Raw genomic sequence first — 14,449 nt, 5'->3', positions numbered from 1 at the left:
ATGTAGTTGCATTAATATTTAAGTTCATATCCTCTGGAAAGTTGATCTACCTTTTGAGCTTTTTTTCTCCTGAGAGTTGTACGATGAGAAGAAGAACCCTGATTTTCTTGTTGTAGGTCATAAAAAAATACTCTTACAGTACGCTGTATTAACCTTTGTGCATTTATGGCAGCTGCATGCAGAGTTTGGATGGATCTTTTTAAAAATAACATATACATATATATATATCTCTCTATCTATCTATCTATCTATCTATCTATCTATCTATCTATCTATATATATATATATATATATATATATATATATATATATATATATATATATATATATATATATATATATATATATATATAACATAATATACATATCTTACAGGAATGTTCCCCAGCTTTGGGTGTTGGTCCACTGCCACCATTTGTGCAGGCCTTTTGCAGACTGGGTTAGGCTGGGATGTGACTGGGCACGCCTCTTCTTCACAAAGCGGATGTCCCTCCAGGATAAAAGCAGAGCTGCGTGCAGAGAAGCTGGGCGGCACCCTGGAAGAGCAGCAGTGCAGCAGCTTCCTCACTCTCAGCATCTACCTTCTGTCCTCACCAGGTAATGGAAAATTATTTGTAATCTGTATGTTTCTGCAAAATGTTATGGAATACTTTAAAAACTGTCTATAGCTATTTAGATTGCATTCAGTTTAAATAGTTGTTGCTACTTGTTGCTACTTATTCATTATGAAATCCTAGCAAGACATTCATATTTAAGGAATAGTTTTGATTTTTTTTTTTTTTTTTAAGTTTTGTTGTATGGGTTACTTTTCCATAATCAGTGTACAGTAGATGTCAGACTGCGCGCCCCCAGTTTGGAGAAGCAGGTAGGGGTCCGACACATAAGCTAAGCAATGTAATGCCGTGGATAAAAAGTTCCACCTTAAAAAAGTCAATATCAGTTTCAGTGCACATTATATTGAGAGTATTTTCACTGCTTTACCTCTCCGTCACACAGCCCGTTTCCCATCTGTGCTCTTGTCAAAGCCACAAGACTCCATTGAAAAAACAATAAATTTAGCTCTTTGAACACAAGAGCTGCTGGTCTACTGCTGCTTTGATCAGTTACTTATTTTGTGTTATGGAGTGACTTTGGTGAATCTAAACTAGCCTTTTTAAATGCCAAAGTCACATAGTAACACCAATATAATAACTGTTTGAGGCATCAGCAGACCAGCAGCTCATGTGTTCAATAACGTTAAATTGCTGTTTTTCTCAATGGAGTCTGGCTAAAAGGACAGCAATTTAACAGCTCCGTCCTGCTGTTTAAAATCACTGCCTGAGATCCAAAACAGCTTTGAAAAATACTTTCAATATAGCATACTCTTAGACAGGCTGATGTTTTTTCACTTGGGAGGACTTTTTTTTTTACATGGCTTAAATATGTTTTGTAGCTTCTGTGAGAGACTGCAGCGTGTCTCTCCAAACTGGGGGCGTGCAGACAGACACGTACTATATAAAATATATTGTATACGGATAAGTACATTATACAACCGCACTTAAAAAAAAAATTGAACCATCCCTTTAACATGAACTCTTTACCTGATTCTGCAAAATAGGCATTGCTTTACACGGATGTACTCTGACAACTATATAAGATATGGATGCATAGTAATACCACACCATCAATCAATCAACCACCACAAAAACAAAACCTTTAAAACATATGTACGCATTAGGGGTTATAGTCCCTGTCAAAATCACCTTCATTTTTCCCAAATGATCCATCTTGCCGTGGGATAATAATCACACACTGCAGAACAAGATTCATGGTTTTGTCTGTAGCTGTGGGGTGTGGCTTCTCTTGCCCCAAAATACCAAACTGACACTTTAGATTGCAGTTTGGCAGTAAGTGTAGATGACACTTCCTGGTGCATCAGGTGATTTTTCACCTCTATATGTCAACACGCCTCTTTTGTTTAATCAAATGATGCCTGTATTACAGGTTAAGCAACAAATGCTGCAAAGTAAATGCAGGACTTTTAATGGAAACAGAATAGAGCAAGCACATCTTTTGAATGCTTTGGGATGGGCAGTAATTTTCCTAAAAACATCAAGGCATGAATCAAGGTTTGTTTTTTCTAACTGATTGTCCAAAACCCAGAGGTAATAATTTTCTGATGACATAAAAAAAGAAAAAAATCTCACATTAGAGAAGCTGGATCTGGAGATTGGTTTACATGTATGCTTGAAAAAATACCTTTTCTTCAGTTTATTTTCTGTCAGTGGATAAATGGATTTATTCTTGCAGCCCTGTATGAAACGGTTACAGTCCTGTGTTTACTGTCGTTGCTGTGGCCCGATGGTTACTCGTTACTGAAGGCGTGTCTCCCCTCAGGTCCTGAGCATTATGGTGTACCACGAGGAGCTCGAGCATGCGGGGAAGGAGCCCGGCCTGCAGGTGTGGCGGATAGAGCAAATGGAATTGACACCCGTCCCTCCTCAACTCCATGGACAATTCTACACCGGAGACTCTTACTTAGTGCTTCACACCACATCTGGTTTTTCCTACAACGTTCACGTGTGGTTTGGTAATGGACTTAGATCATCTGCTGACACCTCAAAACAAGCTCTGACTAATTCATAATTTGTATGTCTGTACTCTGTTTAGTGTTGTATGGACACCATCTTTCCGTTGCAGATTTGTGCAAAGCTTAGGCGACGTTTTTGAAATGGTGATAAAACACAATTGTGAGCTGATTGCGTTTCCACAGAGTGATGTTACGCAACTTCCAGTAACCATGGTGATGGTGTTCAAAACATTAGCAGGTCTATTTCTACCACAGCGACCACACTAGCTGTTATTATTTCCAGTCGAAGACAACATGGGTGTGTTTTGGAGCCATAATGGAAAGGCGAGCCCCTCATACTTTGGAGCGTCCACATGTGAGGGATTTCTGGGAGCTGATAGAGTTATGTGATGCAATAACACCTCTTCTAGTGCCTGCCGCATCATGCTCGTGAATTTTATGAGACCTATAAAAGTGAAAAAAGCTGCCAAGTTGCCCGAAATACAACCTCATGTGAACGTAAAAATCGCCAAAATTGCCATGTTTCCAATTTACAATTTCAACTTCGCGCAAGTTGAGGGTTAATGGAAAGCCACCAAGTGAGCTGATTTGAATTTGGTGTTCAAAGGTCAAGGTCACGGTGAGCTTGCATCTGTCTTGTTGTTGCTAACACAGCATCTGAAGATGGTCATGAGGAAGTTTCCTCAAATTTGGCACAAACGCACATTTGGAATCAAGAATAAACTGATTCGATTCTGACAGTCGAAGGTCAAGGTCACCTCATAAAACATGTTTTTGGCCTGAAGAACTTCTGGTGCCCACCTCCAAACGCACAGAGGCGTGTGAGATCTAATTCTCTTCATTGTTATCTGTTATGTCACAGGTAAGGAAACTTCCCAGGATGAACGAGGGTCTGCTGCCATCTACATGGTACAGCTGGATGACCGCCTGAACGGAAAGGCAGTGCAGCACACTGAGCATCAAGACCATGAGTCAAAATCCTTTATGGGATACTTCAAGCGAACAGGCGTCACGTACAAGGTAAAACATGATACACGCACGTGTTGTTTTCAGGGTAGTCAACATGAAATGTAACCAAAATGTCACACTCAACACACCTATGGTCACATCTTTCCGGCTTTACATTTTACACAGACCTCGTTTCGGCGCTTGTTACTACCTCTGATCCCGTCTCAGAGGCGGGATGACTCTGCCCCCCCCCTTTTCATGATTGCACCTTACAGGTGCATCTCAAAAAATTAGAATATTATGAAAAAGTTCAATATTGTCCAGCAGTCACTTAAGAAAGTGAAAGATTTATTCTAGACTCATGCCATAAATTAAAATGTTCAAGCATTTTTTAAAATTTTAATAATAAATAACAGTAACTGAAATGGATGATGATCCATACACAATAGTTAACAAAAATAAAATCTTACATGTTCGAAAAGGAATCAGAGGTATAAATGTATTATGTCCCAACCCTTCTCAGTTACTCCCTAAATTATTCATGAAATTCATCTCTAACGTGTGTGTATACATTCACTTGCATAATTACATTCACGCACTTACATACATACAATCATACACACACACATCCATATATACGTCCCTGTGGATACACACACACACATGCGCATATGTATAATTTAAACATATTAAGCATGCATATATACAAGCAACTGATGTCAAACTGCATCAATAGACAAAGATTTGACTACATTTTTATGGCTCTGTAAAATAATGCTTTTGTGCATCTTCTTGAACCGAGTGATGTTTGTACTCTTTCCACAATTTTATTCAAATACACATACTATTTTATAATTTATTTAATCTTTATTTAAACAGGGAAGGACGATTGAGAGCATGCTCTCTCTCACAAGGATGCCCTCATTACTTTACATATAAAAACAACAAAAGCACACGACAATATGCATCAACACAAAACGTGAGGAATGTGGCAGATACTCAAGTACACATTAAAAGCAAAAACACACAATAGCCACTGCATAAATACTCCAAAACATCAACACACAGGGAAGCATCACCCAAAGAAAACACGCATTCACTGTGCTTTATGTCAGTCTTTATGAAGAAATGTATATTGATTATAAGCAATTTGGGCGTCTAATTTTAAGAGCTGTTCCACTTGTGTGGGGATTCATATTTAAAAGCTGATTTCCAGATCAGTCAGTACTAACGTAATGATATTCGAGGACCAAATAGTCTTTGGCTCTAGTGCAGCGAGACAGTGCTCTGTATGTAAGACATGCAAGATAATTCATTGTTGTACAAACACAAAAATAAGAGTTAGATGAGACCATTGACACTACCGTCTGACACGAGAGTGATGTCAGTCTTTTCAGTTAACTCTTGATAAATAAAAAAACAGATTTTAACTCCGCACACCGAAGAACTTTACTGTGATATTATTCAGAGCGAGTGACACACAAGTGTTCGCAGGTGTGATGAATACACGAGTCATGTGAATAATTACCAGCGTCACCTCTCTCCTCTCTCACCACCTCTTCATTTTTGACGGGGAAGAGAAAGTTTCTGTGAATAACATTTTCTAAAGTGAGCAAACACATAAAACATGACAATATTAACAAAAACGTATTAAAAAACATGTCGTAAAGTAGGAAGGATTTCATGATTGTTCATGAATATAACAATATTTACAAAGTAACATTGATCAAAGACATCGAGAGTAAAGTTCAGCTTTGTTTTTCCCTTTAACAATCTTAAACCTTAAAACAATCTCTTTGATAAATGAAATCTCCATACCATGCAGTTGTGGTTTTATGCAAAAGCTCTAAGGATTATTTTTTGGTTGTACTCGTTTTGAAGAAAGGTGGAGTGGCCTCAGGCTTCTCACACGTGGTGACCAACGATATGAACGTCAAACGTCTGCTGCACGTCAAAGGTCGTCGGATGATCAGAGCCACGGAGGTGGACATGTCCTGGAGCGGCTTCAATAACGGCGACTGCTTCATCATTGATTTCGGAAAGGTGACTCAGAAGATGGACCAACACAACATGTTAGAGTGAATCAGCACAGGGTTTCAGGTGCTGCAGTGTTTCACCGTAACTTTCTGTTTCTCTGTTGATGTGAAATGTCAGACCATCTACAACTGGGCCGGCAGTCAGAGCAATCACTTTGAGCGCCTGAAAGCCAACGAGGTGGCCAAAGCTATCCGCGACAATGAGAGAAACGGACGTTCCACTGTCGAGATGATTGACGAAGGCTCAGAGCCGGAGGAAGTCATTGGAGTGAGCTTTTTTTAGGGTTTCATTTTATTTATTTTATCTCCCATCTTATGTTGTACATTCAGTTTTTATCGTATTTCAGTACTTTTACTAGTATTTTAAAGTGGGTTTTATCCATGTGAAGATTTCTATTCTGATCTTATGTTAGTTTTACATGCAGGTTTTATTTCGTTTTTGTCTTCTATGTCTTTTTATGTGAAGCACTTTTTTTCTCGTAAAGCGTGTCAGGCTGCATTTCTTGCAGGAAAGGTGCTATGAAAAAAAGTTTATTTTTTTATTTTTTATTTTTTCTTCCTAACTTTTAAATGCGAACAGCTTAAAGGGCCACCCACACTAAGAACGTTAACGATAACTACATAAAGATAGTTTTGAAAATTGTTACAACTCGAGTGGATGGACGATGAAAGTGGTGAAGGGGGTACTCAGTAGCTCAGTTGGTAGAGCGGGCACCCCATATGCAGAGGCTACGTCCTTGTTGCAGCAGCCGCAAGTTTGAGTCTGGCCTTGGCTCTTTGCTGCATGTCATCCCACTCTTTCTCCCTTTCTCGTCTGAGCTGTCCTATCAAATTAGAGAAATTAGAGACAAAAAAAAATAATCCTTAAAAACGGTATGAGCGAATTCATGAACTAATCAGACTCTTTTTTTATTTAGACGTCACATTCAGCATAGATCCCAACATCTAATTTGGACCACAAATGTTTTTATGTCAAAAAAGATATTATGAAGCTGTGGACTATTTTATTGTTTCATAAGCGCCATGTTGCAGTCCACGAGCCTGTTTTTATTCACAGGTGCTCGGACCCAAACCGGACCTCCCACCAGCAAGCTGCGATCATATCGCAGATGTGAATAGCAAGAACGAGGCCTCGCTGTTTTTGGTATGTACATCAGATATACAGCTTTTAAATGAATTACTGTGGATGAATGTTACAGTATCTAAAGGACTCAAATGATCCCACGTAGATGTTTTGATCATCTCTCCGCCTCACAGATTTCGGATGCTTCTGGCTCCATGGAGACAACTTTGGTGGCTGAAAAAACCCCGTTCAAACAAGACATGCTCTCCTCGTCTGAATGCTACATCTTGGACAACAAAGGAGACGAAAAGATATTTGTTTGGAAAGGTACTACACCGTGACATCTATCCATTTCCATTACCCCTTTTTTTTTGCATTCACCCTTTTTTTCTGGGAAAATATGACTAATTAATTAATCAGATCAAAGTTTGTAGTCTCTGACCACTGTGCTGCACCCCAAACTGCAGGTCAAGATGCAAATGAAGAAGAACGCAAAGTAGCACTGTGCACTGCAGAAAAGTTCATCGAAATAAGGGGTTACTCCCCAAATACTCAGGTAAGGCAAGGTGGCTTTATTTTGACGACACATTTTATACAAGAGGGCGATTTACAGAGCAACAAAAAAAAAACCATAATAAAAGATACAAATTTACAATGAAAGAGTAAAGAGATAAGAAATAAAAAATAAAATCAATAGATAAATGATTTAAACAAATTTTAGACTAAAAAACCACCATTGACCCGCTATGGTACGCTTTACTATGCTAGTTACTAAAATAAAATAGAAAAACATAATTTAAAGACATTTTAATATTAAAATCCTAATAAAATTATATGCAATACTGTATGGAAAAAAAAATTCAAAATTATTAAACTTATCTAGGTTAATTTTCAGAGATAAAAAGAAAATTATGATGACTGTTATGCTATAAACCAAAATACACAAAACCAAAACGGTGTTTCAAGGCAACCTTTGCATTTAAGTGATTTTCTGTTAATTCATTTTCAATTTAAGCACATTAAACAATATAAATAAATAACTTTACTCATCCATTTATGTGAATCTATTACAAGACTTCAAAAATTACAGAAAAAGACTTTCTCAGACCTTGTTTTGGAGAGAGTTAATGGAGCCCAACCACGCGAGGAAGGTCCCGAAAAAGGGAGTCATCATGTCATGTTACAATATAAATATAGTATTGCTGGTTTTTCTGGGCCCCTGGTTCTTGTTTTAAAGGATTGCAACATAATTAAGGATGTGTAAACAGCAAAACATGGGTATGTTACCCAGAGGCATCCACTGTTTTTTTTATTATTCAAAATGATATAAAAACCAGTTTTAGAATAAGTTTGTGGTCATTAGTGGGGGGAGTAGGCAATGTGGTAAAAGTTCATTCTTACTATCTTGTAATCCTGTTTATGAATATACTCTTCTACTCCTATTACAGATCAACATTTTGCCACAGTGGGGCGAGACGTCTCTGTTTAAGCAGTTTTTCCTTGACTGGATGGACAAGGACGAGACTGTCGGCCTGGGAGAGGTTCACACTATTAATAAAATCGCCAAGGTGGAGAAGATTCCCTTCGACGTCTCCAAACTCCACGACAAAACCATGGCTGCCCAGCACGGCATGGTGGACGACGGCTCCGGGAAAGTCCAGGTATGTTTCACCATCCTGACCGCTCTCGTGCTGTTTACTGACGTTATCTGATATCAAACCTGTAGATGTGACAATGGTGTGTGTCTGTAGATTTGGCGTGTGGAAGGAAATGATAAAAAGCCTGTGGACCCGCAAACCTACGGACAGTTTTACGGAGGTGACTGTTACCTGGTGCAGTACTCCTACAACGATGGAGGCAGAGAGAAGCATATCATCTACATCTGGTGAGAGCAACAAACTGAGCGAGAGACCTGCAGCCGAACAGGCCGCCGAAAATACTGCAATGTAACCACGAGGGCCAGAAATACTCAACTTGACTCAAATACTCAACTTGACTCAACTTTTGCAAAATGACAAGAGCCATCAGCCCCATACACGTTTCTAGCATTTTAGCATATTTGTTGGATTTTAGGAAATTTCTAGGATTTAAGGGCATTTCAGAGATTTTAGTACATTTCTAAGACTTAAGGACATTTCTAAGATTTATGGACGTCTCTAGGATTGTAGGATGATGCAAATTTTAGGGAGTTTCTTGGATTTTAGGACATTTCTATGGTTTTAGGACATTTCTATGATTTTTGGGCATTTCTAGAATTAATTGATGTTTCTAGGGTTTGTCAAATTTTAGGAAGTTTCTCGGATTTTAGGAGGTGTCTAGGATTGTAGGAAATTTCTAGGATTTGAGGACGTTTCCAGCGTTTTAGGATGTTTGCCAAACTTTAGGATGTTCTAGGCTTTGTTTCTGCAAACCGGGAGCGCGCCGACCGTCAGCTACTGTATGAAATACACTGACTGCACATAAGTATTTCGTACAGTCCCACTTCAAAAATCCACAACTATCACTTTAAGCTTGTTGGTAAACCAGCGTTGCTTTTCATTCATTGCTTTTTATTTGTTGCTTTTTGTTTGTCACTTTTTGTTCATTTTTGCTCTTTTTTCGTAAATATCAGCAATGATTTAGCCTGAATGAGTAATGAACGCATTTCGGCTTTCCTGTCTTTAGGCAAGGGCAGAAGTGCTCCAGTGATGAACTGGGCGCTTCAGCCATTCTCGCCATCGAGCTGGACGATTCCAGCCTGGGTGGAGCTGCTACCCAGGTAAGATATTTGGTGGAAGAATGGTATTGCTATGGTATTGGTATACTGGTATTATTCAGATTCTTCTCACCGCTGTGCGTGTCGTACATGTCGGATAAACCACTGCTGTGTCTTTGCAGGTTCGTGTCACTCAGGGTCAAGAACCAAATCATCTTATGAGTTTGTTTAATGGCAAACCTTTGATGGTTTACCTGGGTGGGACAAGCCGCAAGAGTGATGACAAGGATGAAGAGCCTGCCAACACACGTCTCTTCCACATCCGCCAGGGCAGCACCGGAGCCACGCGGGCTGTTGAGGTCAGCCTCATTTATGACACTGAACGTGCACAAACTGACGCTTCATAATAAACGATTCACGCCGTTCTGTCTTTCTGTTGTGTCTCGCTCACCCAGGTGGAGCCCGATGCCACCTCACTGAACACCAACGACGTGTTTGTGCTGAAGAACGGTGACTCCATGTACCAGTGGAACGGGAAGGGAGCGACTTCTGAAGAGAAGGCTGCAGCTCAGGATGTCGTTGAACGTATCAGCGTCACCCAACAATGTACCCAAAAATGTGCTGGAAAACTGAAAGTGATGAATGAGAACGAAGAGTCAGGTGAGTGCTGAAGAAAAGGAGCATTGGCCTCTGCTTGGTAACACATTCTCACTAGGTGTGTTTCCACTGCGGGAGCTCGTTGTAACATGTAGGAGGCGGGAACGTTTACAGGAGTGGCCTCGTTGTCGATCCTCTCAGCCTCTGTGTCTCCATCGCAGCGTAGGATCCTGCTACCCACTGTACTCTGGAGATGATGTAATCCTCCTCATTCTTCTTCTGCTGGGTTTTATGCTGCGTGTGATGTCAGAAGGTCGTAGTTTCCAAGTTGGGAATTCGTTCTTCAGACTTCGTTGTGTTCATGTGCTTTGAGGTCATTATGTGGGAACGACATCAAAGCTTTAAAGCGTTTAAATAAAAGATTGACAGCCGTTTTTTCATGACAAGGAAGAGCAAAAGCAACGGATACAATGAGCCATGATTTCAAAGATACTTAAATATAGCTTAAAAAGAGATTTATCTGACTTATTATCAGGGTTTATGCTAAAAAACGAATTTCTAACTACTTTAGGTCACGATACACGGAGAGCAGTTAACATAAATACTTTAGTATTCTTAGCATGTGATCAAAAATTGATATTCAGTACATAAATTGATAAAAGACGATTCTTACCATTGACCAAACATTGACTTTATTTGTTTTTTACAACATGAGAAGCCGTTCATGTGAATTTTTCCGGTGGGAAAGTCGTTATTCAGGTTATTCAGGCATCACATGATTGCAGCGTTGAAAATGGTGCTTGTTCTCGAGATTTGTCCTTTGGGGGAGGGTTCTTGCGATGGAGACACGCAACAACATACGAGACCCCTGAAAAACTACCCCCGAGTTCCCGCAGTGGAAATGGTCACGAAAGTCCTGAAAAAAGTTCCAGGCCTGGAAAAGCTTTGGAATTAACAGAATGTTTTTTAAAAGTTTTGAATCAAAATTACTTTGGCTATTGTTTAAATCATGTTAAAAAAAACCTTCCGAAGCATTAAACAAAATACGCTGTGTGTAAAATCTCGTGCTGTGCTGCATGACAGTTGATTTGATCTAATGTTTTGTTTCCCCCAAAAAGATGCAGCCCTGATTTTTTGCAAAGTACCTGTAAGGTCTCGCCTGTTGGATCATGCTGCTAGTTGATGGCAGGAATGTGAAGTTTGCGAGTGCAGTTAGCCGACACGAGCAGTTTGCTTCAGCTTTATTCCCATTGTGCAAAAAACCTCAGTAACTCCTGCTAAGACTTGGCTGTTTAATACAGTCAGAATGCCAAAAGACTCTGCAGGAGACACAGGTTTTTATGGCCTCTGACTCCAGTCAGCACTGATGAAAGTGAACGTGGTAATTTTGGCAAAATGAATGACTCGCCATCACTGATTATCATCCGTCTCCTCACAAGCTGCGCTCAAACATTATTCCAAGTTAGTCTGCACCAAGTTAAAAAAAGTCAAATATTTCCTGTAAGAAAGCAATCTTTTTCTTTGTCGCCAGATGATTTCTGGAAAGCGCTGGGTGGGAAGAAGAGATACCAATGCAACAAAGCCCTGAGGAACGCCGTCTGGCAACCACGACTGTTTGGCTGCTCAAATAAGACTGGCACAGTGAATGTGAGTATCTAAGTTTTCATCTAAATGAATGTTTTGTTGTTGTTGTTGTTGTTGTTGTTGTTGTTGTTATTGTTGTTGTTTGTTTTTGGATTTTTTTTTGTAAACATGTACTTCTCAATATTTAGGTAGAAGAGGTGCCCGGTGATATCACACAGGCAGATCTGGCACCTGATGATGTCATGATTCTTGATACCGGAGAGCAGGTGTGCAGCCCATTTAGATGTATTTATTTACTTATTTATTTTTACTGGAACTTTCTATTTCATTTTTCAATTTAACATATACAAAAGACTTCACAACTGTAATCAGTAATCGCTTTGACAAACAAAAATAGAAATAGAAATTTCAAATACTTATTAATTAATTATTAATTAATAATAATAATGATGATGATGATGATAATGTTTAATAATGGTGGTAATGATAATAATAATAATAATAATAATAATAATAATAATAATAATAATAATAATAATAATAATAAATTTGTAAAATAAAAGAAAGATCATAAAATGTATATATATATATATATATATATATACACATATATATATATACATTTTAACAATAATAAACAATAATATACATTTCTAGAAAAAAGTAAATAGATTAAAAATATTAAAAACAGCTAAAATATTAAATATATTAAGATTTTATTATGGCTGCCTTTTTGCTAAATCCCTTTGGTTATTTCTGTCACCAGCTCTTCCTTTGGAACGGAAAGGATGCCAATAAGGAGGAGAGATGTGGATCATGGGAGATTTGTAAGACAAACAGCTGTAAAAACATGAGGGGGAGAATTACATAGGTGACTTTGTTTACAAATGTGTTCCTTTTTTCTTTCAGCCGATAAATATGTGCTCAGCGACCCCAGCGGCCGTTTCGGTATGCCCATCATCGCCGTTACGCAGGGGGATGAGCCAAGCTCCTTCACCGGCTGGTTCCATGCCTGGGACCCCAATTATTGGTCAACTGAATAGAAATAAGGCAAATGAGCTTAAGGTTTTTTGTGGTGCCAGAAAACCTTCACCCAAAAACACCTGCAAAGATTCATTACTTATCATGCATCACTGGATTATTACCTTTAAGGTTTTATCAGCTTCAGATTTTAAAGTTCTGCCTTGGTGGACGTTAGCTTGGAGCTGCAATAAAGATTTCACATCCCATACTGCAACTCTGGTGTGCTTACCATCTCAGGAGGGTATTTTTTTAAAATATAAAACACTTTTTAAAACACAATTTAAATTACGGCAAAAATAGTTTTATGATTCTGCACTCACAAAAATTAAAACATATCGAATCAAACCTTTGTTGGGAAAGTGTCTGGAAGTTTCTCTGCAGCTTTTTATTCTGTCTCATGTTTTTAAAATGATAAACTGTTTTCCGTCCTGTAAAAAAAACCCAAAAAAACACATGATGCACTATTTCTCTCAAGTTTAGTGTGGCTTTAAAGGGACAGTTCAGTTGTTTAAGGTGGCGTTGTATGAAGTACTTATACATAGACAGCGTGTTACAAACAGTAAATGTCAGTCTGCACACTCCCAGTCTGGAGAAGCAGGAGTCCAACATAGAGGTTAAGCAATGTACTGTTGTGAATTGGCTCAGCAACAAAACACATTTCAGCCACGAAAAACAAGTCACACCTAAAACAAAATCTGTTTAAATGTTTGCTATATTGAGAGCAATTTCACTGCTTTACCTTAATGTCAGACCGTGATTTCCAACAGGAGAATGACGCAGTTATGTCGTTCTCTTCAGAGCCAGACTCCATTGAGAAAAGCAGTGATTTAAAATTGCTGAACACAGACGCTGCTGGTCTTTTGCTGCCTCAGTCATTTAATTTGTTTGTGTTATTGTGTGAGTTTGGTGTTTAAAATGTTTTTTTCAGATTCACCAAATCCACATAATAACACAAACTGACTTAGTGATTGAGTCAGCGGTGGACCAGCTGCTCCTGTTTTCAGCAAAACAAAATTAGTTTTTCTCAAAGGAGTCTGGTGGCTTTGAGCATAAAGGGGAAGCTGAAGCCGTTAATGTTTGCAGTACATTGCTTAGCTTCTGTGTTAGACTGCAAGCTGCTTCTCCAAACTGGGTGCGTGCCGACTGACATCTACTGTACATAACAGACCGTCAAAGTAACCAACATAACCCCACTTTAAAAAATCTGAACTATCCCTTTAAGTCCATTTTGAAGACATATGATATGGTTGAAGTATTTACGGAGCCCCTAAAACCTCATAAGGTGATATTTCTTTTATGTTGTGCACACTAGTTATCAGAGATAATTATCTGCAAGGTAACAGGCTAGCTTGTGTGATAAGTAACATGTTTCCACAGATAATAAACTTGTGCGTAAAACATTTTAAAAAATTAAAAAAACTTTTGGCACTTTAGTGGCTCCATACACATATATGCATTTTAAGTCTCACAAACATATTTCTTTTTGCAGTGAAATGATAAACTGTTTACAATCCAGTTACAAAAACCACGATGCACTATTTCTCAAGTTCAGTGTGGCCTTAAAGGAATTTTTGAAAATGTATATTTGACTTGAATAAGAAACTTACAGAGCCCCTGAAGTTCCACAGATGGAGATAATTTTCCACGGCATCACAGGTTAGCTTGTGTGTGCAAAAAAGGTAACTTGTTCCCACAGATAATTAACGTGTGCATACAAGGAAAGCAAAAAAGAAACATCCGTTTTTGACACTTTTAGGGCTCCGCAGATGCTAGCATTTTAAGTCTCATGAATGTATTCAATTTGTAACAAAAGAAATATATATTTTTATGGAACATTTCCCGTTTTACAGCCCAGTTTGCAAAAATAAACTTCAGTTGAGAGATTTCAATAAAAATATGACCTTTTTTGAACATTTCTGAGAAGATGTGGTTTG

At 38.5% G+C, this 14,449-nt stretch overlaps 1 protein-coding gene across 1 annotated transcript; it reads left to right on the top strand.

Annotated features, from left to right (window-relative positions):
- The first annotated feature begins 448 nt into the window (after nt 1–448).
- On the top strand, nt 449–14,426 carry scinla (scinderin like a). Its single transcript, XM_088078135.1, has 17 exons — nt 449–597; nt 2,377–2,569; nt 3,432–3,589; nt 5,399–5,560; nt 5,672–5,821; nt 6,611–6,697; nt 6,811–6,943; nt 7,084–7,172; nt 8,065–8,277; nt 8,368–8,501; nt 9,281–9,374; nt 9,494–9,670; nt 9,767–9,971; nt 11,440–11,555; nt 11,681–11,758; nt 12,259–12,319; nt 12,402–14,426. The coding sequence occupies exons 2-17, from the start codon at nt 2,389–2,391 to the stop codon at nt 12,533–12,535; spliced, it is 2,172 nt and encodes a 723-aa protein (XP_087934261.1). The 5' UTR covers nt 449–597; nt 2,377–2,388; the 3' UTR covers nt 12,536–14,426.
- The last annotated feature ends 23 nt before the right edge of the window (nt 14,427–14,449 follow it).

Source organism: Plectropomus leopardus, chromosome 5, assembly GCF_026936395.1.
Source record: "Plectropomus leopardus strain MGB_pleo_1.0 chromosome 5, ASM2693639v1, whole genome shotgun sequence".
Classification (NCBI taxonomy): domain Eukaryota; kingdom Metazoa; phylum Chordata; class Actinopteri; order Perciformes; family Serranidae; genus Plectropomus; species Plectropomus leopardus.
This window is presented reverse-complemented; position numbering and strand designations above follow the sequence as displayed.